The sequence below is a fragment of the Rhinatrema bivittatum genome, chromosome 2, assembly GCF_901001135.1.
Source record: "Rhinatrema bivittatum chromosome 2, aRhiBiv1.1, whole genome shotgun sequence".
NCBI lineage: Eukaryota > Metazoa > Chordata > Amphibia > Gymnophiona > Rhinatrematidae > Rhinatrema > Rhinatrema bivittatum.
In genome coordinates, this window is record NC_042616.1 from 817,743,840 (window position 1) to 817,771,072 (window position 27,233).

The window sequence follows — 27,233 nt, forward strand, 5'->3', positions numbered from 1 at the left end:
ACAGCTTCCCTATGAGGAAAGGCTGAAGAGGTTAGGGCTGTTCAGCTTGGAGAAGAGACGGCTGAGGGGGGATATGATAGAGGTGTTTAAGATCATGCGAGGTCTTGAACGAGTAGATGTGACTAGGTTATTTACACTTTCGAATAATAGAAGGACTAGGGGGCATTCCATGAAGTTAGCAAGTAGCACATTTAAGACTAATTGGAGAAAATTCTTTTTCACTCAATGCACAATAAAGCTCTAGAATTTGTTGCCAGAGGATGTGGTTAGTGCAGTTAGTGTAGCTGGGTTCAAAAAAGGTTTGAATATGTTCTTGGCGGAGAAGTCCATTAATGGCTATTAATCAAATTTACTTAGGGAATAGCCACTGCTATTAATTGCATCAGTAGCATGGGATCTTCTTAGTGTTTGGGTAATTGCCAGGTTCTTGTGGCCTGGTTTGGCCTCTGTTGGAAACAGGATGCTGGGCTTGATGGACCCTTGGTCTGACCCGGCATGGCAATTTCTTATGTTCTTATGTCTCTCGCCTAGACAGAGCACACATTCGATGTGCGGGTCCATTATGGACATAGTGCGAGTACAATTCGGGCATTTTTTAAACCAGGTAAATGTCAAAGGCCGAACAGCCATCAACGACCTTCTGACTGGATTTTATTGTTAACGGTATCGACCGAAAAAATTAATTCACTCACTGGAGATGAAAAAGAGGGAGACCCCTACGGTGGAATAACTTTTTCCGAAAAAATGTTTAACTTTTTCTGAGTGTGAATTTACCACACAGGGCCTCCTTACCCGCGAGGCTAACAGCAGCGAGGAAAAAAAAGAAGACTGAAGGGAGACCCCTGTGGATCAGGGAATTGTGGCATGCTGGGCACGCTCAGTGGCCTCAGTGTGCCAGTCAAAAGTTTCTAGAAACTTTGACAAAGTTTTCCGTGATAGGGCTCCGTCAGTGACGTCACCCATATGCGAGGACTAGCAGCCTGCTTGTCCTGGGATAACCCTAGTTATTTATATTTTGAAATAGTACAGCACCTGATGTCTTTGGAATGGGGCAGTTTATAAATATAAGAAATAAAACGGTAACAAATTCTTACAGAAGGTGGTGCCTTGCACGCATCTTGTGTTCCCTTCTTAAACGTTACTCCCAGAGGGGACCAGGTTGGGAATTTTAGCTTTCTAAGAATTGTGCGAAGCAGTTTAGTACAGAGCTCAGGGTTTCTCTTTATTCAAGCCCCCCCCCCCACCTGAAGTAAACTCTGATCATCTTCTTATCCTCTCCAGAAGGCAAGACACACAAAGAAAAGTGTAGGAAAATGTCTTTAATCACACGCAGTCAGGAAAGTTTAAAAAAGTGGAGCTACACCAGGAATCACGCACAGCCCTTTTTCAGGGAGAAGAGAGCATTCTTCTCATACAGTACAGGGCACACTTAATACAGTTACAGTGATTTTTTCTGGCACGGCTGGGACAGACGCCCGCCCCATTCTCAGCGTAGGATGCCGAGCTGCACATCACGGCTGGAGAGTCATTCCTCGTCGCGAACCGACCCAACTAAGCTTATTGGCACATGGAGAGTAGGCACTGCACTAGGTGACTCTTGAACGTGGCAATATCAGACTTGCCTGACTCGCTTGGCTTCCGTGTTCTGCACTAATACACACAGTGATCCCCAGAACCTCATTAAAGCTCTCTCATTAGGTGTGGGTATGAAATTTACAGGGCTAAGCTCTCTTGCTAGGACCGTATTCTGAATAATGCAGTCACCTGGAGGCCCTTGACTGGCACACAGGAGGGGGCTATTGGGACTATAGTCAATAGCACTCATTAGTACAAAAGCTTCATGCTCTCTCTCCCCTCCTCTCCCTGAGTTTCCTACACGTGCACTTCATTCAAGGTCATTTGCACCGATGCAACATTGAATTCACAAAAATATTCATTCCCTTTGGCTATATACAGAGATAAAAAGACCAGAGCATTCAACCACACATCGGCTCTTCCTTTTTTCTTGTGGTTTTAGGACACGTCCACCGTTCACTATAGCTTCTCATAATTAAGGACATAATAATCGTGCACATACATCAGGACGGCAATAGGCTGCCCAATAATCAATGATATCCACACTGCAGCATTCCCATAATTCCCTCTTAGAAACTTCGCCACAAACCAGGCCAGCGGGATCTGCAAGAGAGGAGGAAGAGTTAATCCACATTTCTCCTTAGGGGCAGGTGATTCAGTGCACTGCAGGGGGTTATCAAGAACTTCCTTAGTCAAAACTGGTTGCAAGGAGACACATTGCTACCTGTTCTTGTGGCCAGTTAGCCATATTAGAGATTGCTTTCTTGGTGATAATATTTCTGAATTTCTGTATTGCATGCTTTGAAATCTCTATTTTTCCCAAGTATTGATATTGCTAGCCTGTATTAAGTTGCTGTATAGTTAAAAAACAAAAACAAAACACCCCCAAAAAATATTGAGCTTTTCTGCTTTGGGGCAAGTGACCCATAGTGCATTGCACGGGGGGGGTTATCCTGCACAGAGCGGCAGTCACTGCCCTTAACAGAAACATGGGGGATAACCTGCACGGAGCGGCAGTTACTACCCTTAACAGAAACATGGGGGTAACCTGCACGGAGCGGCAGTTACTGCCCTTAACAGAAGGCATGGGGGTAACCTGCACAGACCAGCAGTTACTGCCCTTAACAGAAACATGGGGGTAACCTGCACAGAGCGGCAGTTACTACCCTTAACAGAAACATGGGGGTAACCTGCACAGAGCGGCAGTTACTACCCTTAACAGAAACATGGGGTAACCTGCACAGAGCGGCAGTTACTACCCTTAACAGAAGGCATGGGGTAACCTGCACGGAGCGGCAGTTACTACCCTTAACAGAAACATGGGGGTAACCTGCATGGGGCGGCAGTTACTACCCTTAACAGAAACATGGGGGTAACCTGCACGGAGCGGCAGTTACTGCCCTTAACAGAAACATGGGGGTAACCTGCATGGGGCGGCAGTTACTACCCTTAACAGAAACATGGGGGTAACCTGCATGGGGCGGCAGTTACTACCCTTAACAGAAACATGGGGGTAACCTGCATGGGGCGGCAGTTACTACACTTAACAGAAGGCATGGGGTAACCTGCACAGAGCGGCAGTTACTACCATTAACAGAAACATGGGGGTAACCTGCACGGAGCGGCAGTCACTACCATGAGGACGTCCGGGTTTAGCACAACACAGGGGTTTTGTGCCAGAGAGGAGAGATTAACATAGAGGTGTTTGTGTGAAGAGTAACAGAAAGAGTGGTGTCTGCAGCCGTGGCTCCCAAGAGCACTCAGCCTGACCCCCCAAAAATCCTCAAGCAAGCACCCAAGGGGCTGGAAATGATCCTGGTAGCAGGGAGATACAAAACTTCAGAAATGAGAGACTGCAGACGGCATGGTGAGAATATTACAGCACTAACCCCGTCACCGACGCCCCAGGGAATCTCTCCTTTCTGCTGCTGTAATATGATGCATAGGTCAGTAAAATCTATACAGGTCTGGGCAGATCTGTGCACCTGCAGGTGATGCACTCTGCGGAGGGGATTAGACAAAGCATTAACAGCCATCCAAAATCAGGACAGGGCTGCAGAACCTCTCTCATACAGTCCTGCACTCCTGGATATAGGTAAGCAAACCCCAGTCCTCCTCTGCCACTACATATCCCACTCGTCCATTACCTGCGACATCATTCCCATGAACGCCCAGAGCCGGAACATCTTCAGGGGAACGCTCACCAGATACTGCAAGGAAAAGTATGTCGGCTCTTAATATGGGCTGAGAGAGCAGGAAAGGTAGATTTAGTGTTCTGCATGCAATTCAGGCAGCGCAGATCCCTCGAGGTAGCCGGCTCTCGCTGGCTTCCACACCAGACGCCTCTCTTGGAAAGGCTGACAGTCCCCTGGTCCCTGCCTCTGGCTTCACTTTTGCCAGTACATCTGCCTCCCATAGACATGAGACGCGAGACCCCTACCTCATGGAAGAAAGCAGAGGCCAGGAACACGGCTGTCTGTGCCATCCACTTGGAAACTCCCCTCTTCATCATTGGTTTGTAAAAGTGCCTAAACAGAGCCAAAGCGAGGACGGGATGAGTTAGAATTGCAAGGGTAAGTTATGCAGCACAGTGAGCTCCCCCTAAAACCATACACCACACAACGGTACAACATAGCTTAGAACCCTCGCCAGACGACGTGAATAATCATCATCGGGATAGCCTGGGCAGACCGGGATCAGCACTGCCCCATGGCACAAGGTCTTTGGTTACTCGTAGCTTGCTGTGTGCGTGTCTGGCCGTAGTCACTGGGTTATTAAGAGAAGCAGCAGGGGTACGCTTAGCTGCCCGTAGCACTATCACTCCGGTCCAGGATCAGCACTGCCCCATGGCACAAGGTCTTTGGTTACTCGCAGCTTGATGTGTGCGTGTCTGTCCGTAGTCACTGGGTTATTAAAAGAAGCAGCAGGGGTACGCTTAGCTGCCCGTAGCACTATCACTCCGGTCCGGGATCAGCACTGCCCCATGGCACAAGGTCTTTGGTTACTCGTAGCTTGCTGTGTGCGTGTCTGTCCGTAGTCACTGGGTTATTAAGAGAAGCAGCAGGGGTACGCTTAGCTGCCCGTAGCACTATCACTCCGGTCCGGGATCAGCACTGCCCCATGGCACAAGGTCTTTGGTTACTCACAGCTTGATGTGTGCGTGTCTGTCCGTATGCACTGGGTTATTGAGAGAAGCAGCAGGGGTACGTTTAGCTGCCCGTAGCACTATCACTCCGGTCCGGGATCAGCACTGCCCATGGCACAAGGTGTTTGGTTACTCGTAGCTTGCTGTGTGCGTGTCTGTCCGTATGCACTGGGTTATTGAGAGAAGCAGCAGGGGTACGTTTAGCTGCCCGTAGCACTATCACTCCGGTCCGGGATCAGCACTGCCCATGGCACAAGGTGTTTGGTTACTCGTAGCTTGCTGTGTGCGTGTCTGTCCGTATGCACTGGGTTATTGAGAGAAGCAGCAGGGGTACGTTTAGCTGCCCGTAGCACTATCACTCCGGTCCGGGATCAGCACTGCCCCATGGCACAAGGTCTTTGGTTACTCGCAGCTTGCTGTGTGCGTTTCTGTCCGTATGCACTGGGTTATTGAGAGAAGCAGCAGGGGTACGTTTAGCTGCCCGTAGCACTATCACTCCGGTCCGGGATCAGCACTGCCCCATGGCACAAGGTCTTTGGTTACTCGCAGCTTGCTGTGTGCGTGTCTGTCCGTATGCACTGGGTTATTGAGAGAAGCAGCAGGGGTACGTTTAGCTGCCCGTAGCACTATCACTCCGGTCCGGGATCAGCACTGCCCCATAGCACAAGGTGTTTGGTTACTCGTAGCTTGCTGTGTGCGTGTCTGTCCGTATGCACTGGGTTATTGAGAGAAGCAGCAGGGGTACGTTTAGCTGCCCGTAGCACTATCACTCCGGTCCAGGATCAGCACTGCCCCATGGCACAAGGTCTTTGGTTACTCGCAGCTTGCTGTGTGCGTTTCTGTCCGTATGCACTGGGTTATTGAGAGAAGCAGCAGGGGTACGTTTAGCTGCTCGTAGCACTATCACTCCGGTCCAGGATCAGCACTGCCCCATGGCACAAGGTGTTTGGTTACTCGTAGCTTGCTGTGTGCGTGTCTGTCCGTATGCACTGGGTTATTGAGAGAAGCAGCAGGGGTACGTTTAGCTGCTCGTAGCACCATCACTCCGGTCCGGGATCAGCACTGCCCCATGGCACAAGGTCTTTGGTTACTCGCAGCTTGCTGTGTGCGTGTCTGTCCGTATGCACTGGGTTATTGAGAGAAGCAGCAGGGGTACGTTTAGCTGCTCGTAGCACTATCACTCCGGTCCGGGATCAGCACTGCCCCATGGCACAAGGTGTTTGGTTACTCGCAGCTTGATGTGTGCGTGTCTGTCCGTATGCACTGGGTTATTGAGAGAAGCAGCAGGGGTACGTTTAGCTGCCCGTAGCACTATCACTCCGGTCCGGGATCAGCACTGCCCATGGCACAAGGTGTTTGGTTACTCGTAGCTTGCTGTGTGCGTGTCTGTCCGTATGCACTGGGTTATTGAGAGAAGCAGCAGGGGTACGTTTAGCTGCCCGTAGCACTATCACTCCGGTCCGGGATCAGCACTGCCCCATGGCACAAGGTGTTTGGTTATTCGTAGCTTGCTGTGTGCGTGTCTGTCCGTATGCACTGGGTTATTGAGAGAAGCAGCAGGGGTACGTTTAGCTGCCCGTAGCACTATCACTCCGGTCCGGGATCAGCACTGCCCCATGGCACAAGGTCTTTGGTTACTCGTAGCTTGCTGTGTGCGTGTCTGTCCGTATGCACTGGGTTATTGAGAGAAGCAGCAGGGGTACGTTTAGCTGCCCGTAGCACTATCACTCCGGTCCGGGATCAGCACTGCCCCATGGCACAAGGTCTTTGGTTACTCGCAGCTTGCTGTGTGCGTGTCTGTCCGTATGCACTGGGTTATTGAGAGAAGCAGCAGGGGTACGTTTAGCTGCCCGTAGCACTATCACTCCGGTCCTCGGAGCAGTCAGGATGCAGGAAGCAGGGGCATTTCTCAGCAGAGGGATGGCAGACTCCTGCCTTTCCCTCTCACTTTATTTATAATCCTGCCTACTCCTTCCGGTCTCAGCCCAGATTCTCTCTGTCCCGATTCACATTCCTGCGTCAGCTGGGAGCAAATCTTCCTCCATCACTATCTCCACTCCCTACAGCCACCAATTCTTATCCCAAGCTCTTAGGATAGAGATATCACTGCTCTCTCCCCTGTCTAATGTGTGACTGTAATGTAAACCCTTTCAGCAGAAACATTATACTCTCTCTCATCACCTCCCCTTCCCCCGGCTGTAATGGCAGGGACCCTGCTATTTAAATCCTTCTTCACAGACTGCATGAAGGAAAGAGGACTCTCCAGAGCTGGTCACATCACAGATGGATTAAGTTAGGTTTTGTTTGTTAATCCTGAATACTTCTGCATAAAATAGCATTAATACAAGCTAAAGGTAATATATCTTTAGAGAGGGTAGAGGATGTGTGGAACGCAAGGGCATGGGGATAAACACAGGGGATCTCAGAGGGATCGTAGAGCTGAGTAGTTGGTAAGGATGGGCAGACTAGATTCGCTGTGGGGTCTCTCTCTGCCATCACATTTGTACGTTTCCAGCGCATTGTACACCAGCAGATCCTTCTCGGCCACTGCACGTAAGAACTTGGGAGCAAATCCTGACGCTGGTAACTCAGAAGCTGGAAACGTGCCAGAGGGGCATTCCCTCGTATAAAGGACTTAGCTTTCCCAGGCACCTATGGTGGAAGGGCACCAGTGTAACAGTAACAGGGAGAGAAAGGCACACAGCAGGGTGGGAGGGCAGAGTAAGGCACACAGGACACATTCCTCTTGCACCATAGACTAGCAGAAGGCCGATACGCTACCTGATGCACCACCTGTGGACAGGAATGTTCCAGTTCTGCCAGAAGTACGTGACCGTCTCCGAGTTCCTGTGAAGGAAGGAGCACATGCCTGAGACCCGATGGAACGGCAGAGCCAGAGGGACACAGGAGGACAGGTAAACGGAGGGCATGGCCTGGCAGCAAGAGAGCTCTGCTGGGGAATCACCAAGCTTAAGGAGGGACAGACCAAGATCGGCCTGGTTTGTCTTGCTATAGTGTGGAGAGTTTGTAATGAAAGCAGATATGCATGCAATGGGAGAAAACAAAGCCCTGCTTAGTCTCTGCGTCCCCTCCAAGACCCGCAGTCATCAGATAAGGGGGGTCAAATTCACCGTCAGATGCTTCCAGCTCCCAGCAGACCCTGAGTCACCGTCCATAAATGCAACCCTCCATGTCAGTGCCACAGGAAATGCTTCCCTCTCGTGTACTAAACCTGCCACCTTATCCTGGCACTGGCTGCCCCTCATTCAGTATACAGCACGTCTCTTCCCCTGTATCCGAGCATAATAAACTCATTGGTGATCAGCCTCTCCCCCCTGTCTCTCAAACATTTATTACAACTAAATTATTTAAAACCAGGCACTGCAATGCCCCAGGCTTCATGTTTAGGCTTCTAACATTTGTGAGGAAGCACTCACATTTTATCCTATTATCTTATTCTTATTTAAAACCAGGCACTGCAATGCCCCAGGCTTCATGTTTAGGCTTCTAACATTTGTGAGGAAGCACTCACATTTTATCCTATTATCTTATTCTTATTTAAAACCAGGCACTGCAATGCCCCAGGCTTCATGTTTAGGCTTCTAACATTTGTGAGGAAGCACTCACATTTTATCCTATTATCTTATTCTTATTTAAAACCAGGCACTGCAATGCCCCAGGCTTCATGTTTAGGCTTCTAACATTTGTGAGGAAGCACTCACATTTTATCCTATTATCTTATTCTTATTTAAAACCAGGCACTGCAATGCCCCAGGCTTCATGTTTAGGCTTCTAACATTTGTGAGGAAGCACTCACATGTTATCCTTGCCCAGCCTTATTCTGTGTCCTGCTGTCTTTTTCTTGTAACCTTTTGGGTCACATCCTAGCTAACAGAAGCCTCAGCCTGAACCATCAGTCACATTACCCGGCCCGAGGAGTGACCTCTCCCCCAAAGCTCAGCTCAAACTTACCACCAGTCCCTGTAGAACTCGCGATCTCCAAACTGCATCAACTCCGCTACAAAATTCATGCAGGAGTGGAAAAACCAATAGAAAAAAATAAGCCAGATCAAATGATTCGGCACCTGCGGAGAGAGAGAGAGCAGCAGCTTTTGTAGGCTCGGTATTTAGATTTCCCCGTAAACATACTTCCAAGTACAGGACTCCACAGCAAGGGGATGAGATTTCCTTATCCTAAGGGAACCAATAAACTGATAAAGGGACAGAGAAGAAATCCAGGCTTCCTGGTTCTGTCTCTGCTCAGATTACGGTTTTTTGCCTGGTGCCATGGGTTCCTTTGTACCCGCATTGCGTGTGCTGAGCACATTTTTCGAAGGCAAACCCTGAGCTTGCAAGCCTTGTAGGGAGTTTCCTGCTGCCATCGTGCAGACCTCTCCTGCCTCAGCAGCGATCACCGCACCCCACCCACTTGTGCAGCACAGGACTCCCTCTCCCCATAGGCTTGGTCCTGGGAGAATCCATGCACTCACAGGGCCCGGGACCCCAATACTTACTGCGAGCTTCAGGAGCCGTTCTATCATTCTAGTGTAGTCCATATCCTACGAAAGAAGCACAATGGATGACTGAGGAGAGGAGAGGGACCCGGCTTCCTCATATCCCACTGATACAAGCACAGAGGCTCCCGGCATGGCATTTTATATCCCTGTCCACGACTATTATACGCTTTGGCCCTAAAGCCTGGATAGTAAGAGGAATTGTCTCGTCAATGCTCTCCTAATCTGAATAGTCATCATAACTAGCACCTGCTCCTCCACGAGAGGTTTCCATTGCTCTGAACCGGAAAATACTTACAGTGGCTACAGAAAGTCTGAACAAACTTGCAGAACATATAGATATGCACAGTTTAATGGGACAAAGCCAACATGCATTTAGCCAAGGGAAGTTTTTGCCTCACCAATCTGCTACATTTGTTTGATGGCGTAAACAAACAGGTGAACTAAGGTGAGCAGGTGACACAGAGTATCTGGATTTCCAGAAAGCTTCTGACAAGTCCCTCATGAGAGACTTCTTAGCATATTAAAATGTTATAGGTTAGGGGGCAGTGTCCTATTGTGGGTTGGGAATTAGTTAAAAGATAGAAAACAGAGAGTAGGGATAAATGGTAAATTTCCCAGTGGTGAAAGGTGAACAGTGGAATGCACCAGGGATCTGTTCTGGGACCACTGCCTTTTAATATATTTATAAAAGACCTGGAAACGGGGACAATAAATGAGGTGATCAAATTTGCCAACAACACCAAATTATTCAAAGTTGTTAAATCACAAGAGGATTGTGAGAAACTGCAAGAGGACCTTGCAAAACTGGGAGACTGGGCATGCAAATGGCAACTGAAATTTAATGTGGACAAGCGCAAAGTAATGCACTTAGGGAAGAGTAACCCAAATTATATCAAATTAGGCAAGGTTCCATATAGCAGAGTTGCTTACCTGTAACAGGTGTTCTCCGAGGACAGCAGGATGTTAGACCTCAAACATGGGAGACATCAGATGGAGCACCAGCACGGAAAACATGTCAACATTTTTTGACTTGCCACACTGGGCATGCCCAGTATGCCCTATACCAGTGGTCCTCAACCCTGTCCTGGGGGCCCACCAGCCAGTCGGGTTTCCAGGACATCCACAATGAATATGCATGAGAGAAAATTTGCATGTTATGGAGGCAGTGTATGCAAATTTTCTCTCATGCATATTCATTGTGGATATCCTGAAAACCCGACTGGCTGGTGGGCTCCCAGGACAGGGTTGGGGACCACTGCCCTATACCACGCGTCCATGTGGGGTCTCTCCTCCGTCTAACACAGAATTAGACATAAATCAAAAATAGGAGCAACCCAACTCTGCAGGGCAGTGGGTGGGTTTCATAAAGACTAACATCCTGCTATCCTTTGAGAACACCTGTTAAAGGTAAGCAACCCTGCTTTCTCAGAGGACAAGCAGGATGGTGAATCCATAGCTCCAGGCTGCTCCCCAACATAAAAGGGAAACACAAATACCCAAACCAGGTGCCAATGGGCTCAACAACAAGGGTGTTGTTGGTAACAGAGGAGGGAGACGGCCTGAACTCAAAACACGGGCTCTAGGTGGGAGAGAGTTGGGTTCTACACCTTAAACAGATTCCGAAGGACAGATTGTCCAAACCTACTGTCACATCAGCCATCCCTATCCATGCAATAGTAAAATATGAATATTACCATCTACACATGGTGGTATGCACCAATTGCACTCAGATGAACTCAGAGTTTGTTTTCAAGCCAGCTTCTGATAGGTGTAAAAGGTAATCAAGTAGTTTGTGTGTGGGGCAGGTGAATGTGCTCTCACCACAAGGAAAACCTCTTCTACTTCAGTCCATATGACTTTCTAATGGAAGGCTTTCTAGAAGCCACCACGACCCGAGATGTACCTGTGGAAAGATCGAGTGGTTGTAAAAATAACCTCTCAGCATCCAGGCTATGAGCAATGGGGCCCTGGAGGTTGGGATGTCTCAATCTGCCTCGATCTTGCGTGATGAGATCTAGGGAAGTCCCCAAACTGTTTGGCCTCCGGATGAGCAACTCCTGCAGGTGTGGAAATCAGATCTGTCTTGGTCAATAAAAGGCTATGAGTATCATAGTCCCGTCTTCGCGAATCTTCAAGAGAGTCTTCGCTACTAAGGGAATTGGAGGATATGCGTAGAGAAGACCTTTGCCCCAGTGTCAGACAAGGGCCTCTAAGGCTGGTTTGCCTCTGTCCTGTATAGGAAGCAGAACTAAGGAACCTTCGTATTGCAAGAGGACGCAGAGAGATCCATGTCCGGGTTTCCCCCAGAGGCGGAATATTCGATTCACAACCTTGTGGGTCTGAAGGCATGTCTCAGTCTGTCTGCTAACACATTCTCTGTTCCGGCCAGGTACAGGGCCCTGAACACCATCCCATGGGACAGGACCTATGACCAGATCTGAACTGCTTCCTGACACAGGAGGTATGACCCCGTACCTCCCTGCTTGTTGACATACCACATCACCACTTGGTTGTCTGTTTGAATCAGGACAACTTTGTTGGACAGCTGATCTCTGAAAGCCCACAGCACATACCTGATCGTCCAGAGCTCCAGGAAATTGATTTGGCAACAGCTTTACTGGGCAGCCCAGAGAACCTAGGTGCTAAGCTCATCTACATGAGCTTCCTATCCCAGGTTGGATGCATTCATGGTTAGGACAATTTGGGTAGGACCACCTTGGAAAGGGATCCCCGTACCAAATTCAAAAGTACCCACCATCAGGACAAAGAGTCCCAAAGAGGTGAGGTAACTCGGATGCATTCCTCGAAGTTCTGCATGGCCTGGTGCCACTGTGTCCTCAGGGTCCATTTGGTCTTTTGCATGTGCAATCGAGCCAAGGGAGTGACATGTACAGTTGCACCATATGGCCCAACCATCTCAATATGTGCCTGGCTGACACCTGACGACGCTGCTGAATCTCTGCTGCTAGTCAAAGTGATGGTCCTTTGTCGAGGAAGGAAGGCTTAGGCCTGAAGCCATATCTAGCAGGATTCCTATGAAGTCCAATTGAAGTGAAGGACTGAGATGGGACTTCAAGAAGTTGTTGATGAACCCTAGTGACTCCCATACCCGGATGGTCAAGCGCATGGACCCGACGGCCCCTGCCTGAGATGTACTCTTGACCAGCCAATCATCCAGATAAGGGAAACAAGCACTCCGACCATAGCCAGGCATTTTGTTAAGACCCATGGGGCTGACGCTAGCTCAAAACGACAACACCAGATACTGGAAGTGCTGTTTTCCCACCACAAATCAGACACTTCCAGTGACTTGGGTGCATGCATCCTTCAGAGCATAGCCAGTCCCCCTTTTTGCAAAAGTGGGATTAAGGTGCCCAGGGAAACTATCTTGAACTTTTCCTTTTTGATAAATCTGATCAAGGGCCTTAGGTCTAGTCCTAGTGTTTTCTTTGGAATCAGGAAGTGCCTGGAGTAAAATCCTCACCTTTGCCTTAGTGGTACAGGTTGAAATACTCTGGCCTTTAAGAGGGAGGAGAGCTCCATTAGTAGCACCTCCTAATGCACTACTGGCCCCCAAAACAGACTAGGAGGGCAATTTGACGGGGCACCCAATAGGCTCAATCGGTACCCTTGATGGACGATGGAAGGAACTCACTGGTCTGAGGTTATACAGAGCCACTGTTTGCAAAGAACCGCAGCCTGCCCCCAACCAGCGGATCCATCGCTCCGCTTACAGATATCTGGACTACATTCCCTACGACCCAGTCAAAACCCCATTCCTGAGTTGACTAAGGTGCCGGTTGGGCCTTGGGGGCTCTCTGCTGCCTGAGACAGCTGCGAGAGTCCTAATGCTACTGACAGCAGTGAGGGGGCGGAGGACAGTACTCCCTCTGGTGAAAAAGTCTTTTGCCCCATTCTTGCTGACCCCCTAACAGAAGAGGACGGGTCCAGAGTGGTGGCGGTGAGTTGTTGGCGGGTTTCATGATGGTCCCAAAGATGGGCCAACGCATCCCTCCCCTATCTCCATAGATATTCTCCCCAGTACATGGCACATCAGCAAGTCTTTCTTGTACCTCTAGTCTGAGATCCAAGGCCCATAGCCAAGCCATTCTATGGGTGCTGATTCCCGCTGCAGAGACCCTTGATGCTTTCTAAACATTGTAGGTCGCTCAGACCTCATGTTTTCCACACTCCAGACCCTTACGCACCAGCGACGAGGATGTCCTGCTGCTGCTGAGACAACTGCTCGGCCACCTCCTTCACTTGTTTCCAGATGTTCCATGAGTACTGCCTCATGTAGAGCTGGTAGGAAGCTATGCAGGCAATGAGCATGGCCCCCTGAAAAACCTCTCTCCAACAGCATCCATTACTCTGAGATCCTTCTCTGGGGACGCCAAAGAAGGAGTCTGAGACTGCTTGGCTCTCTTGAGAGCGGATTTGATTACCACCGACTGGTGGGGAAGCTGTCACTTATCGAACCCAGGAGCCTTCTGGACGAGGTAAATCTGTCTGCCTTTTTTATTCATGGGAGGCACTGTGTGTGCGTGTGTGTGTGTGGGGGGGGGGGGGGGTCATTCCACATCCTTCCTCTGCAGTAACCTAAGGATTTCATGTACCAGGACAGTCACAATCTCCTTAGGAGGCTCCACAAACTGAGGGATTTCAAGCATTTTGTGCCTGGCATCCTCCTCCATCAGTAATTGAAATAGGAAGGCCTCCATCACCCTCACAAACTCTGAAAAGGTTAAGTCCTCATGTGGAGACTTCCTTCGCTCTTCTGGAGGAGAAGGTTCTGAAGGGAGATCCTCAGAGCCGTCAGAGGAGAACTCTGTGGTATCATCCCTCCAGGGAATTTCGGGGCCCTCATCCTCACTGAAATTTGCAGGGGATGGGGCCCTAGGCATTCAGCTTTCATCCAGAGGTTCAGGCACCGGCAAAGCTGGATGGGGGACTGCAGGCCTCGGCATCTCAGCCGGTCTAGGTGGAGCTCCCTCCTCCAAGGACCCAGCCTTAACCACAGTATTGGCAGGGGGAGGCTGCGGTGCCCCAGTGGTCACTGATGCCAACCCAAGAACCAATGTCAGCTGGGTCAGAAACATGCCAATGAGCGCATGGAGCTTCTCCAACAGCGGCTCCAAGACAGATGGTGCTGACTCCAGTGCTGTTGGTGCCATGGGCATGACGCCCCACATTGCTCACTCGACCACCAGTTGTACTTGCGGCTCAAGCTCCTCCTCAAACCATTGCTGATGAGGAAGGAGGGGTGGCCAGATCCATTTCGGAACCAAGAGGAGGCTCAGTGACTGGCATCAGAACCGGTGGAGACTGTCACAGACCCCAGCACTGATGGAGGACTGGCATTCCTCGCTACAGGATCACTTTAGGGGCATCACAGCATGAGCTGGTGCATCCCCATGCCTGGATTCATGCATCGACAGAGACCAATGCCGATGCTTCTTTGGTTTCCCTGTATGCTCTGCATGATCCGTCCCCAGTGCCGATGAAGAGGAACCAGACATCCTTGGCCTGGAGAAGCCAGATGATGGCAGGTCTCCGGCGCCCCATTTGCTGAGAGCACTTCTGGTCTCGCCACTGTCGATGGCTCAGCGTCCACTGGTGCAGTGGCATGGTCCTTTGATGCTGATGGCTCAGTCATCTCCAGCCCGAAGAGGACATCCTTTCAGGGTCATATGGCACATTTTCAGCCACCCTGGATGACACACGATGACCAGAGGCAGAGAACACATTCATCATGGGGGTCTGTGATGGACATGGTCCTCGAACACTAAGGGCATCGGTTCAACCTAGAAGTGGTCATGATGGAATGAAATAAATGGGAAACATGATCAAAATCAATGGCGATGGGCATCGATGTGTGGCAGACATTGAAGCACCGCCACTGTGGGGGGAATAGACTGCGAAAGGAAACTTACCAATAAACGTCGAAAACCCTGACTAGGAGCACTACAGGGAGGACAGAGAGGGACCCAGCTTTGGACGCAGGTTAAGAAAATCATGTAAAAGGAAACAAAATGGAGAGTTTTCCAAAAGAGGCCAAAAGTGCACTCACAAACCGCAAGGCAGCAATTGTTTTCCTCTGCAGGACAGAGAGATACAGAGTAGCTTCGGCAGAGAGATGTCCGAGAGGAATTTGTGACAGTAAGTGAAGCCATACAAAGACAAACTCTATAATCCAAGTCAATCTCACTTCCTTATTGTATGAACTACACTGGCTTCCAATATGGATGTTTGACTTTTAAAACATTGGGTACGCCAACATATCTTTCAAGTCATCATACTGCTCGTTTATTGTACTCTTCACAACAGGAATTGCTACTTCTACATCTCCTAAAGAAAGCAATTAGAAACTACCAGGGAAATCTGTTTCTCTCATCTTGCGTGGTTCTGGAATTCTTTTCCCTTAGATTTACGTCTAGAAAAGGAGTATTAAGTTCAGGAAGGCTTTAAAGACTTTTATATTTAGGAAAGCCTTTCCTCCTACTAAATTGATCTTTTTAGGTTATCCTATCTTTGTGGTTTTTATAAAACTTCCTTTTACATTTTATTAGGCTTATTATGTATTTTATGGTTTATGTAATGTATTTGATTATATTTAGAGTTTTAGATTGTAAGTTAGTGCTCAGAGATCAATTTTTGCCTTATATTATTGTAATTTCATACTAGATATTTAATTTGTGTTTTGTATTTAATTTTGTTTTTATTGTACATTGCTTTATTTTATGTAAGATTTGCAATTTATCAAATATGTAACTAAATTTAGGATCATGGTATCAGCCAAGTCTGATAGCAAAAAAAAAAAAATAAAAAATCCAGCTGTTTTTCCATTAAAAAAGTTAAAATCAAACTTCTTTTTGCCTTAATAGAACGAACATTAACAAAGTACCATTAGTGACTAGAATGATCCAGCAACTATACTACTTATAGCCCATCTAAAAACATTAATTAAATGTGGATATTACATTGCCAATAAATAATAAACGATTGTGCTTTTATTTGGATTTCATTACTTCTCTCTCTGCCTCTGCACTAGAGAGAATGAAGGATGGGTTATTTGCAATCCTTAAGCTCCTAGCTCTGTTCCTACCACTCTCGCCATCTCACTCTGGAGGAGCAGCCCAGACCCCAGATGACCTCCAGTCTCCACCAGAGATGCACCCCCTGCTTATCACTGCAGAACACTTACCCGGAAAGGTTTCATAGAATTCTGAACAGTAGGGACCATCCACTGAAAGAGAAAACATATCAAACACTTCAGAGCAAGTCTCACTCACTCACTCTGTTCAGAACAGCAAATATTAGAATAAAATATATGCAATGGAATAGGAACCATTCTCTCAAAGATCATTCACTGATACCAGGATATGTATAGGGTAACACCTCTCATCTCTACACCAATCTATTTCTTTAACTGGCTACTATAAGGAAATATTTTCTCTAACAGGTACATTTTAAAAGGAATGCACGTGCCCATAAACGTGTGTACTGGGCACGCAAGCAAAGATACGCTTAATTTTATATCGTGCGCGCAAGTACATAGAAATCATTTAAAATATCCCTGCCGTGGCCTTTACGTGCATCTTTGAAAATGCAGGCACGAGTGACCATGGGGGGGGGAGAGACTGTTGGACAGAAAATCTGACACTATGTATCTCCCAGTCCACTGTAACACGGCTCCCCCTCCAAAGCTCACCCCGATTTGAAAATGCTCCTCTGACAATGGGAGATATATAGCGTGTCAGATTGACTCTCTCCCTCTCCCCCCTCCCCTCCACCAGCTCAAAATCCTCAGACTTGCGCCTCATCAGGACCCGCAGTAAAGTTACGCTGGTAACATGGCAACGCGCGCCTCGATCAGCCTTTGCAAAATTCGGGGTTTCGTGCTTTAAGTCTTGGCCTCACCCCCTTACTCTCGACACGCACAGGTATGCGCAGGCGTACTTACCAGCTTCTTAACGTTTGCGTTGCTTGCGCGTGGCCTACATACACATGTACGGGGCCGTTTCTGCAGGAGCAACGCTTCTAAGGTCTACCTGTGTCTATGTGTAGATTTGTTATCCATGTGTAAGATGAGCTGACACAGCTAGGCGGGAATGTGAGTATTGGCCTTGGTCACATTTTCACATCTCACAGTAATTTTCCATAGTGCCCTAGCTGTTTTCCCATCCTTATGCTGCTTTTGACTTGCAGTAATATTGTATGCATAATACTAAGCCGAAATGCAATCATTTTACTTATGAATAATCAGAAGCTGAAAAATGACGACTTGTGTGGCAAGCCTGAGTCTCATCTTACTGTCCCCTTCACTGTTCTAACACAACCTTTCACAGATGTGATCACACAGGGGCCCCTGCCGCCCCCTTCAACTCTCCAAGTCCTGTACTCACTCAGACATCCTCTTCCTAAGCTCTCACCAAATCCCTGTACTCCCCCTCCCTGGCACCTTCCTCAATTCTCTGTACTCACCAACACTTTCCCATGAGCCCTCCCCAATCCCCTGTACTCACTCACCAACACCCTCCAAAGAGACCTCACAGATTCCCTTGTATTGACAGACACCATCCCCAAGCCCTCAGCCAATATCAAACTCCCTCCCCAAGCCCTCAACTGTATCCCTGTACTCCCTTTCCAACACTCTCTCAACTGTATCTTCTAAAACCCTCCCAAGTCCTCAAATGTATCCCCGTACTCACTCCCTGAAACCCTCCCCCAAGCCCTCGATGAATCCCTGTACTCACTCACCAACACTTCCCTGAACCCACTCACCAATACCTTCCCCCGACTCCTTGTATTCAAACCTCCGGGACCTCACCAATTCCCTCTACTCACTGACATCCTCTCTCAAGCCTCATTGAATCCCTGTTCTCCCTCCCTGACCCCTTCCCAATTCCTTATGCTCACTGACACCCTCTCATGCCCTCACCAAATCCTCCTTCTGACACCCTACGCCCCAAGCCTTCACAGATTCCCTACACTCGCTGCCATTCTCCCGAGCCCTCTCTGATTCCTTCTACTCAGACACCTTCCCTTACACTCCATGTACTTACTCCCTGACACCAACCCCCAAACCGTATCATAGTACTCACTCACCGACATCCTCTCTTGATTCTATGTACTTACTCCCTGACACCAACCCCCAAACCGTATCCTAGTACTCACTCACCGACATCCTCTCTTGATTCTATGTACTTACTCCTTGACACCCTCCCCGAGCCCTCACAGATTCCCTGTACTCACTTCTAGACACCATAGCCTGAGACCTCACCAATTCTCTGTATTCATTCCCTGAGACCTCACCAATTCCCTTTCTCCTGGACTGAGCTTTTGCTTCAGGGATCTCAGTGATATTTTTTATACAAATAAAACAATTTCTGAACCACGCAGATCACATTCACAGGAAGAATTATGTTGATACACAGCTGCTTTGTAGTAGAGATGTTTCTCCATGAGCGACAAAAGTTAAGAGCATAGGAAGTGTCATGCTGGGTTACAATTACCCGGCAGATCCCCAATAGTTGATCTATTTCTTGTATCTTGCTCCCAAGGATAAGCGCCGGCATTCCCAAGTCTACCTGGCTGATAACTGTTTATTGACTTCTCCTTCAGGAACATCTCCAACTCTCTTTTGAATCCTCCAGCAACAGATTCCATAACTTGATAGTGTACCAAGTGAAAAAAATACTTCTTACATTTGTTGGAAATCTGCCAGTTGCTATCATCATTGGGTGTCCCCTAGTCCTAGTGTTGTTTGACAGGGTAAATAACTGTTCCCTATTTACCCATTCCACTACTTGTGGTTTTATACACTTCATTCATATCCCTTCTCTGTCTCGTTTCCAAGCTAAAGAGCCCTAATCTGTTTAGCTTTTCTCTATAAGGAGCTTTTCCGTCCCCTCTGTACCTTTTCTATGTCTGGTATGTCTTTTTTGAGATGGGGCGACCAGAACTGCACACAATACTCAAAGTGCAATGGTACCATGGATCTATACAAGGGCATTAGGATATTCTCATTTTGTTCTCTTCCTTTCCAAATAATTCCTAACATTCTATTTGCCTTTTTGACCACTGCTGCACACTGAGGGGCCATCCATAAAAGAACTATTTTGGCACGAAATCACCCCCACTTCACAAACTTAGACCCCCACCCCCCATATTAAGCTGCAATACTAAACAGCAAACAATTATGAGTCCATATTTTACTTGAATAAAATAGCATTAGTATTGTGCAGTTTAGGCAGTCATCATGCACTGCAGTCAGTTTGTATTATATTTAAGTTTGCTCAATGTTGCAAAATCAAATAACTAACACACTGAACTATTTTGTGCAAGGACTATTCATCCTGCCATTCCCCCCGGTTTCTTTTGATTGATGTTTTGACTTTTCCACCACCTGGTTTGGAGTTTCACATTTTACCTTTGCTTGCTTTGGTCTCCTCTAGCAACATAATTTAACAATTTGGTATGATATGTGTAGGACGCCTACCTGTACAGTAATACACTGAATTTCAATTTGTAGATTTTGATAAACTTCGGTCCCCATGACGCAGCTGGAGGCGAAACACGGCCGTCTCGGGGCTCTGTCGCTTTTACAGTATTATAAATTATATATCAAATTCCTTGCACATTTTCAGTGTGCAAATTGTTTGGTTGTAATATTATTGTCCAGTACATTGTATGCCGCACATCTTTTTCTTGTGAATGAAAACTATTTGCCATTGTGCGAACAGGGACGCTGCTGACAGACATTTTCTAGGACAGATAGTCCATGTAGATCTAGATCTTCTTCATCTTGCCACTCTGCACTCTCCACATTCTCTGCACGTGCAATGATCCCCACTCTCAGAGGACTGACAATTTTGCGTGGAACTGCCTGTTTGTGCGCTGCTGGGTGGCTTCACAGCATCACCACAAAAGCAAAATATTGATGACTTCTTGCCTCTCCTATCACTCAGTACTGATCAGACTGATGGACAGTGCAGGTCATTGGCACACAAAGGACTGCTGCAGATGAATGATAAAGAATTCTGTTCATCCTCAAACCCATTGGCCCTGAGCAGCAGAGATCCTCGCTACGCCACTGCTGACCTGAGAGCAAAGTAATCCAGCCCTGTCTTATCTAGTTACCAAGCCACACTAGGACATTGTCTCTAGTCCATTAACTTGTCTCTCATGAAGGACTTTGTCAAATGCCTTCTGAAAATCCAAATACATCAAATATGAGAGAGATTTATAAAATCATGAGTGGAAAAGAACAGGTAACTGTGAATTGGTTATTTACTCTCGCAAAATGCACACACTAGAAGACACTCCATGAAGCAGCACACTCAAAACAAATCTGAGATTCCTTTTCACTCAATGCACATGTAAGCTCTGGAATTCATTGCCAAAGGAAGTGATTAAGAAAGTTAGCATAGCTGGATTTAAAAAAAAGGTTTGGACAAGTTTCTGGAGGAGAAGTCCTCAAACTATTAACCAAGTAGACTTGGGGAAAGCCACTATGTATCCCTGGATAAACAAGGGATCTATCTACTGTTTGGGATCTTGGATTGGCCACTGTTGGAAAGGATACTAGACTTGATGGACCCTCGGTCTGACGCAATATAGCAAATTCTTATGGGGTTAGTAATTTTGCTTTTAAGAATAGTTTTGACCATTTTTCCATGCACCAACTTCAGGGCTCACCGGTCTATAGTTTCCCTGATCACCCTGGAGTCCTTTTTAAAAATTGGTGTCACCTAGGCCACCCTCCAACCTTCTGATAGGCTGCAAGTCGCCCGACACAGGGCTGCAGTGTCATTCTTGAGGTCCTTCAGATCTCTGGGGTGAATACCTTCCAGTCCTGGTGATTTGTTACTCTTTAGTCTGTCAATCTGAGTTCTCATCCAGTTTCACAGAGATTCCATCAATAAAATCCTCTCTAACAGGACAATACAGTAAATGTCGCGGGAGTGCAGGCAAGTGCCCACTCTCCTGTGCGCGCGATTCAGTAACAAAAGATATTCAAATTAGGGCCCACGGTAAAAAGAGGCGCTAGGGACACTAGCGCATTCCTAGCGCCTCTTTTTTGACAGGAGCGGCGGCCGTCAGCGAGTTTGACAGGCGACGCTCAATTTTGCCGGCGTCGGTTCTCAAACCCGCTGACAGCCACGGGTTCGGAAACCGGACGCAGGCAAAATTGAGCATCCGGTTTTCAACCCGTGCACTGCGGGCAGATTAAAAATTTTTTTTTTTTAATTTTTAATTATTTTTAAGTTTTGGGCCCTCCGACTTAATATCGCCATGATATTAAGTTGGAGGGTGCACAGAAAAGCAGTTTTTACTGCTTTTCTGTGCACTTCCCCGGCGCTGGCAGAAATTAATGCCTACCTTTGGGTAGGCGCTAATTTCTGAAAGTAAAACGTGCGGCTTGGCTGCACATTTTGCTTTCTGTATCGCGTGGGAATGACTAATAGGGCCATCAATGTTGAGATTACTTACCTGATAATCTCCTTTTCCTTAGTGTAGACAGATGGACTCAGAACGAATGGGATAGTATCCGCGTGCTAGCAGTTGGAGACGGATCTGACGTCAGCACGGGGTATATATACCCCCACAGGAAGCGTAGCAACTTAGTAATCTTCCTTGCAAAAGCTGTTATGGATGTGTGTACTGACGCTCAGTGAAAAAGTGAAACAGGATTCCCCTGACCGATTGATAATAGCTGGAGACCGCCAGCATTCCCAACCAGAAGGCGTGGACACCCGGCAAAGGGGACGCTCTTATGTAACCAGATGACATGGCTTACCTTGAATCGGTGAAACCCATGTACGCAGGCAGCTGGGCGGGATGCTGAGTCCATCTGTCTACACTAAGGAAAAGGGGATTATCAGGTAAGTAATCTCAACATTTCCTGGCGTGTAGCCAGATGGACTCAGAACAAATGGGATGTACAAAAGCTTTACTCCTAGCCTGGGTGGGAGGCTGCCTGAGGACCGCGGAGGACTGCCCTCGCAAATGCTGTGTCCTCCCTGGCCTGGACATGGAGAAGGTATGGAGGGAGGACCACGTCGCCGCTTTACATATTTCTGCAGGCAACAGCATCCTGGATTCTGCCCAAGATGCTGCTTGAGCTCTGGTAGAATGAGCCTTGACCTGTAGAGGTGGAGACTTCCCGGCCTCTATGTAAGCTGCTCGAATAACTTCTTTAATCCAGCGGGCAATGGTGGGCCGAGAGGCCGCTTCACCTTGTTTCTTTCCACTGTGCAGGACGAACAGATGGTCCGTCTTTCGTACTTCTTATGTCATTTCCAGATATCTGGGCAGCAATCTGCCAATGTCGAGATGGCGCAGTAAATGCCCTTCTTCGGATTTCTTCAAACCCGCCGTGGTAGGCAAGGATATGGTTTGGTTAAGGTGAAATTGTGAGATCACTTTAGGTAAAAAGGAGGGAACCGTGCAGAGATGGATAGCCTCCGGAGTGATCCTGAGAAAGGGATCACGGCAGGACAGCGCTTGTAGCTCCGAGATGCGGCGTGCTGAGCACACCGCCAGCAAGAACACCATCTTCAAGGTTAGAGAACGGAGAGACAGGCCCCGAAGGGGTCTGAAGGTGGATCCCGCGAGGAAATCCAAAACAAGGTTGAGGTTCCACAGAGGCAGTGGCCACTTCAGTGGCGGACGAATGTGCTTGACTCCTTTCAGGAAGCGAGAGACATCTGGATGCGTGGCAATGATCTTGCCATCCCTCCTGGGACCGTAGCAAGACAGCGCAGCCACCTGAACCTTGATGGAGCTGAGGGAGAGACCCTTCTGAAGTCCATCTTGCAGGAAATCCAACACAATAGGGATCGAGGTAACATGTGGATTGGTGCCATGAGTGTCGCACCATGCTTCGAATACTGTCCAGATCTTTACGTAGGTGAGGGATGTGGAAAACTTGCGAGCTCGGAGGAGTGTATCTATCACGGGCTCCGAGTAACCTCTTTTCTTCAGTCTAGCCCTCTCAATGGCCAGACCGTAAGAGAGAATTGAGCCGGATCCTCGTGAAGGATGGGACCTTGACGTAGCAGGTCCCTGAGAGGAGGCAGGGGAAGGGGCTCCCCTGCCAGTAGTCTTCTCATGTCCGTGTACCAGGGTCTTCTTGGCCAGTCTGGTGCCACCAGCAGAACTAGGCCCCGGTGTTTCCGAATCTTGTGGATGATGGTGCCTAGCAGGGGCCACGGAGGAAAAGCGTATAGCAGGGTCCCTGGAGGCCATGGCTGAACCAGGGCGTCGATCCCGTGAGAGAACGGATCTCGCTTGCGGCTGAAGTATCTTGGAACCTGAGCATTGGACCTGTCCGCTAGTAAGTCCATGTCCGGGATCCCCCAGTGATCCACAATCATCGGGAAGGCTGCGGGCGACAGCTGCCATTCCCCTGGATTTAGGCTCTGCTGAGGAAGTCTACCGTGGTGTTGTCCCTCCCGGCAATGTGGACGGCGGAGATGTCCTGAAGATTCGCCTCTGCCCAAGCCATCAGCGGGGCTATCACTAGGGACACCTGTCGGCTTCTGGTTCCGCCCGGACGGTTGATGTATGCCACCGTGGTGGCGTTGTCGGACATCACTCTGACTGCCCGGTTCCGCAGTCTGTGAGCAAATTGCAGGCAGGCTAACCGGACTGCCCGTGCCTCTAGACGGTTGATGTTCCACCCCGCTTCTTCTCTGTTCCACCGCCCTTGGGCGGTGAGTTCTTCGCAGTGTGCTCCCCATCCGCTCAGGCTGGCATCTGTGGTGAGCAGAGTCCAGGTGGGGGAGGACATCTTCGACCCCCTGCTCGTGTGGTTGGACTGCAACCACCACCGTAACTGGGTCCGCACTCTGGCTGGCAGAGGTAGATGCACGGAGTAATTCCGGAAGCGAGGGCTCCAGCGAGAGAGCAGGGAGTGTTGCAGAGGTCTCATATGGGCCCTTGCCCAGGGTATCACTTCCAGGGTGGATGCCATGAGGCCGAGAGCCTGCAGATAATCCCAAGCTATGGGCCGGCTGGCTCCCATCAAGGACCGGAGACGCGTCTGAAGTTTTAACCTTCTCTTGGCGGTGAGACTGACTGTCTGCCTGGGTGTCGAACTGGACTCCCAGGTATTCCAGTGATTGGGAAGGCTGTAGGCAGCTCTTGTTTAGGTTGACTACCCATCCCAGGCTTTCCAGAAGGGCGATCACTGTTGGTTGCCCGATGGCTCTCCTCTCATGATTTCGCCCTGATCAGCCAATCGTCTAGGTAGGGATGGACCAGGATTCCTTCCCGTCTGAGCGCCGCTGCTACCACTACGATCACCTTGGTGAAGGTCCGCGGCGCCGTAGCTAGCCCGAAGGGCAAAGCCCGGAATTGGAAGTGGCGTCCCAGAACCTTGAAGCGTAGGTAGCGCTGATGATCCTGATGGATCGGGATATGCAGGTAGGCTTCTGACAAATCTAAGGCCGTGAGGAATTCTCCTGGCTGTACTGCGGTCTTGACTGAGCGCAGAGTTTCCATGCGAAACCTCGGGACCCTTAAGTATCTGTTGACTGACTTGAGGTCCAGTACGGGCCGGAAAGTGCCCTCTTTCTTGGGTACCATGAAATAAATGGAATAATGTCCAGAATCCATTTCCCATGCAGGTACTGGGGTTATGGCTTTCAAGGACAGGAGCCTCGCCAGGGTAACTTCTAATGCAGCCTTCTTGTGGCTTGGACACGGAGACTCCACAAACCTGTCTGGAGGGAGGCAATGGAAGTCCAGATAATAGCCCTCTCGGATGATGGCGAGGACCCACTGGTCCGACGCAATCTCGACCCATCTGGGGTAGAAGAGGATTAACCTGCCCCCTATGGCTCCTTCCCCCGGATGGATTGGCTGATTCTCATTGGGAGGCGCGGCTGGGCCCTGAACCCGAGCCGGCTCCCCTCTTATGCTGCTTGGTCTGAAAGGACTGGTTCCTGGCCTGAGGACGAGGTGCCTGGTAGCGCCTGCTATAGGGAGTGAAGCGTTGGGAGCTTCTGCCTCTGGATGGCCTTGGAAAGGCGCGCTGGTTCCTCTTGAACCTATCTTCCGGCAGTCGAGGTACTGGAGAGGCGCCCCATGTACTAGCCAGTTTATCAAGATCGCTGCCGAACAGGAGAGAGCCCTTAAAGGGCATTCTGGTGAGGCGTCTCTTAGAAGGAGCATCGGCTGACCAATTCCGTATCCAGAGCTGCCTCCTGGCAGCTACAGAAGATGAGACCCCCTTGGCTGTCGTACGGACTAGGTCAGATGCGGCATCCATGAGGAATGAGAGAGCTGACTCCATGTCCGCTGCCGGAGCATTGTTCCTGACCTGTGACAAACAGGAACGTGTCACCACTGTGCAGCAGGTTGCGATCCGCAAAGATAGAGCTGCCACCTCAAAGGTCTGTTTCAGGATGGCGTCCAGTCGCCGGTCATGAGGTTCCTTGAGGGCCGCCTCCCCTTCAACTGGAAAGGTAGTGCGCTTGACCACAGCGCTAATCAAGGCGTCCACCTGAGGGCACGCCAACAGTTCCTGAATAGCCGGTGCCAGGGGGTACATGCCTGTCAGGGCCCGACCCCCTTTGAATGAGGCCGCTGGTGCAGCCCATTTTAAATCTATCAGTTGTTGTGCGGCTTGCAAAAATGGAAAATGGCGGGCCGTAGGACGAAGACCTTCCAGCAGGGTGTTCTGCGCAGAGGGTACCGTAGCACTGGGACCTGTAATATCCAACTCCGCCAGACATTGCGATACCAGGTTGGAGAGGTCCTCTTTAGGAAAGAACCGCCTCATGGTTCTATATGGCTCAATCCCTGAGGGAAGTTCCCCCTCGTCCGGGAGTTCGGACTCGTCCGGTGAAATAGGGTCCGTCTGAACCGGACAGTCTGGAGGCAGGAGGTCCTGCCCACGATAAGGGTGTGAAGGTCCAGGAACAGGATCCGCTGGAGCCGCAACCGCAGCAGGAACAGCAGGGCCGGGATGGGAAGCCGTTTGCATCTGTACAAAGGCATGAATCCCCTTAAAGAGATCCACCCAGGAAATGGAAGCGGTCTCTAATCGCCGGGGTACGAGATCCCCCGGGATTCCAGGTTGGTCGAGACTGCCCGCTAAATCCGGGGTAGCCCCTGGGGAACTGTCAGCAAACCATGACTGAGACTGGTCCTGGCCCGAGGGTCCCACGGCCTCCTCACATTGGGCACATAGGGAGTCTGGCTCTTCACTGTGCGTGGCTCTAAGCTGGCATGCGGAGCAGAGGCCGAGGGCTTTAATGCCGGAGGCAGGAGGCGCCCCCGCTGAAGATGCTGAGGCGTTCTGTTCCATTGAAAGATATGCACTTAATAATATGCGGCAGCAATATGCGCTCAATATAACAGGCGCTTAAGACAACAGGCACACAATAAGATGCGGCAGCAATATACGCTTAACACAACAGGCGCTTAATAATATGAGGCAGCAATATACGCTCAATGATGTCCAATATGCTCTCAGCAATATGCGGTTTAGCAATATACGCACAATGACATATAATATGCGCTGAGTCATAGACAGGCGCCTATCATGGGCGCTCAATACCTGAACAAGGCCAACAAAATGGCGCCCTCCACGGCGTGCCGCCGATCCTCGTTCCTCGGAGACCAAAGAGTAAGAGATGTATGCCTTACCTGATCCTCGGCGCTTCCCGGCTGGAACCCGGGCGGTCTCCGGCTGCGGGGGGAGAGGGCAAGTACCTTCAGCGCCGTGTTTGAGGAAATGCACCCACTGCCTTGTCCACGCCGGGACCGAGGCGCCTCTCAGCCCGACCCAAGCCCTTCTCGCTCGGGGGCTAGGTCCCTGCCGCGATTCAGCCACCGGACCGAGGCGTAGACCTGCGAGGGATCGCGGAAATCACCCTGGGAAACTCAACTGGGGGAGGGACCCAAGGGTATCACCACAGGAGTGCGGGGCTCGTTGTTCTGTAGAATTTTAGCAAGTAGAAAGTAGATTGGAAAACACGCTC

The 27,233-nt window shown here is 49.3% G+C and overlaps 1 protein-coding gene across 1 annotated transcript in view; it reads right to left on the reverse strand.

Annotated features, from left to right (window-relative positions):
- Positions 1-1,304: 1,304 nt before the first annotated feature.
- DGAT1 (diacylglycerol O-acyltransferase 1) overlaps positions 1,305-27,233 on the reverse strand; it is a 158,186-nt gene continuing 132,257 nt past the window's right edge. The window contains exons 11-17 of the mRNA XM_029592288.1: positions 16,442-16,483; positions 9,235-9,279; positions 8,693-8,805; positions 7,502-7,567; positions 4,016-4,103; positions 3,723-3,785; positions 1,305-2,178 (exon numbers count right to left, since the gene is read on the reverse strand). Of these exons, the coding sequence (XP_029448148.1) occupies positions 2,035-2,178; positions 3,723-3,785; positions 4,016-4,103; positions 7,502-7,567; positions 8,693-8,805; positions 9,235-9,279; positions 16,442-16,483 (561 nt within the window). The 3' untranslated portion in view covers positions 1,305-2,034. The remainder of the gene's footprint in view (positions 2,179-3,722; positions 3,786-4,015; positions 4,104-7,501; positions 7,568-8,692; positions 8,806-9,234; positions 9,280-16,441; positions 16,484-27,233) is intronic.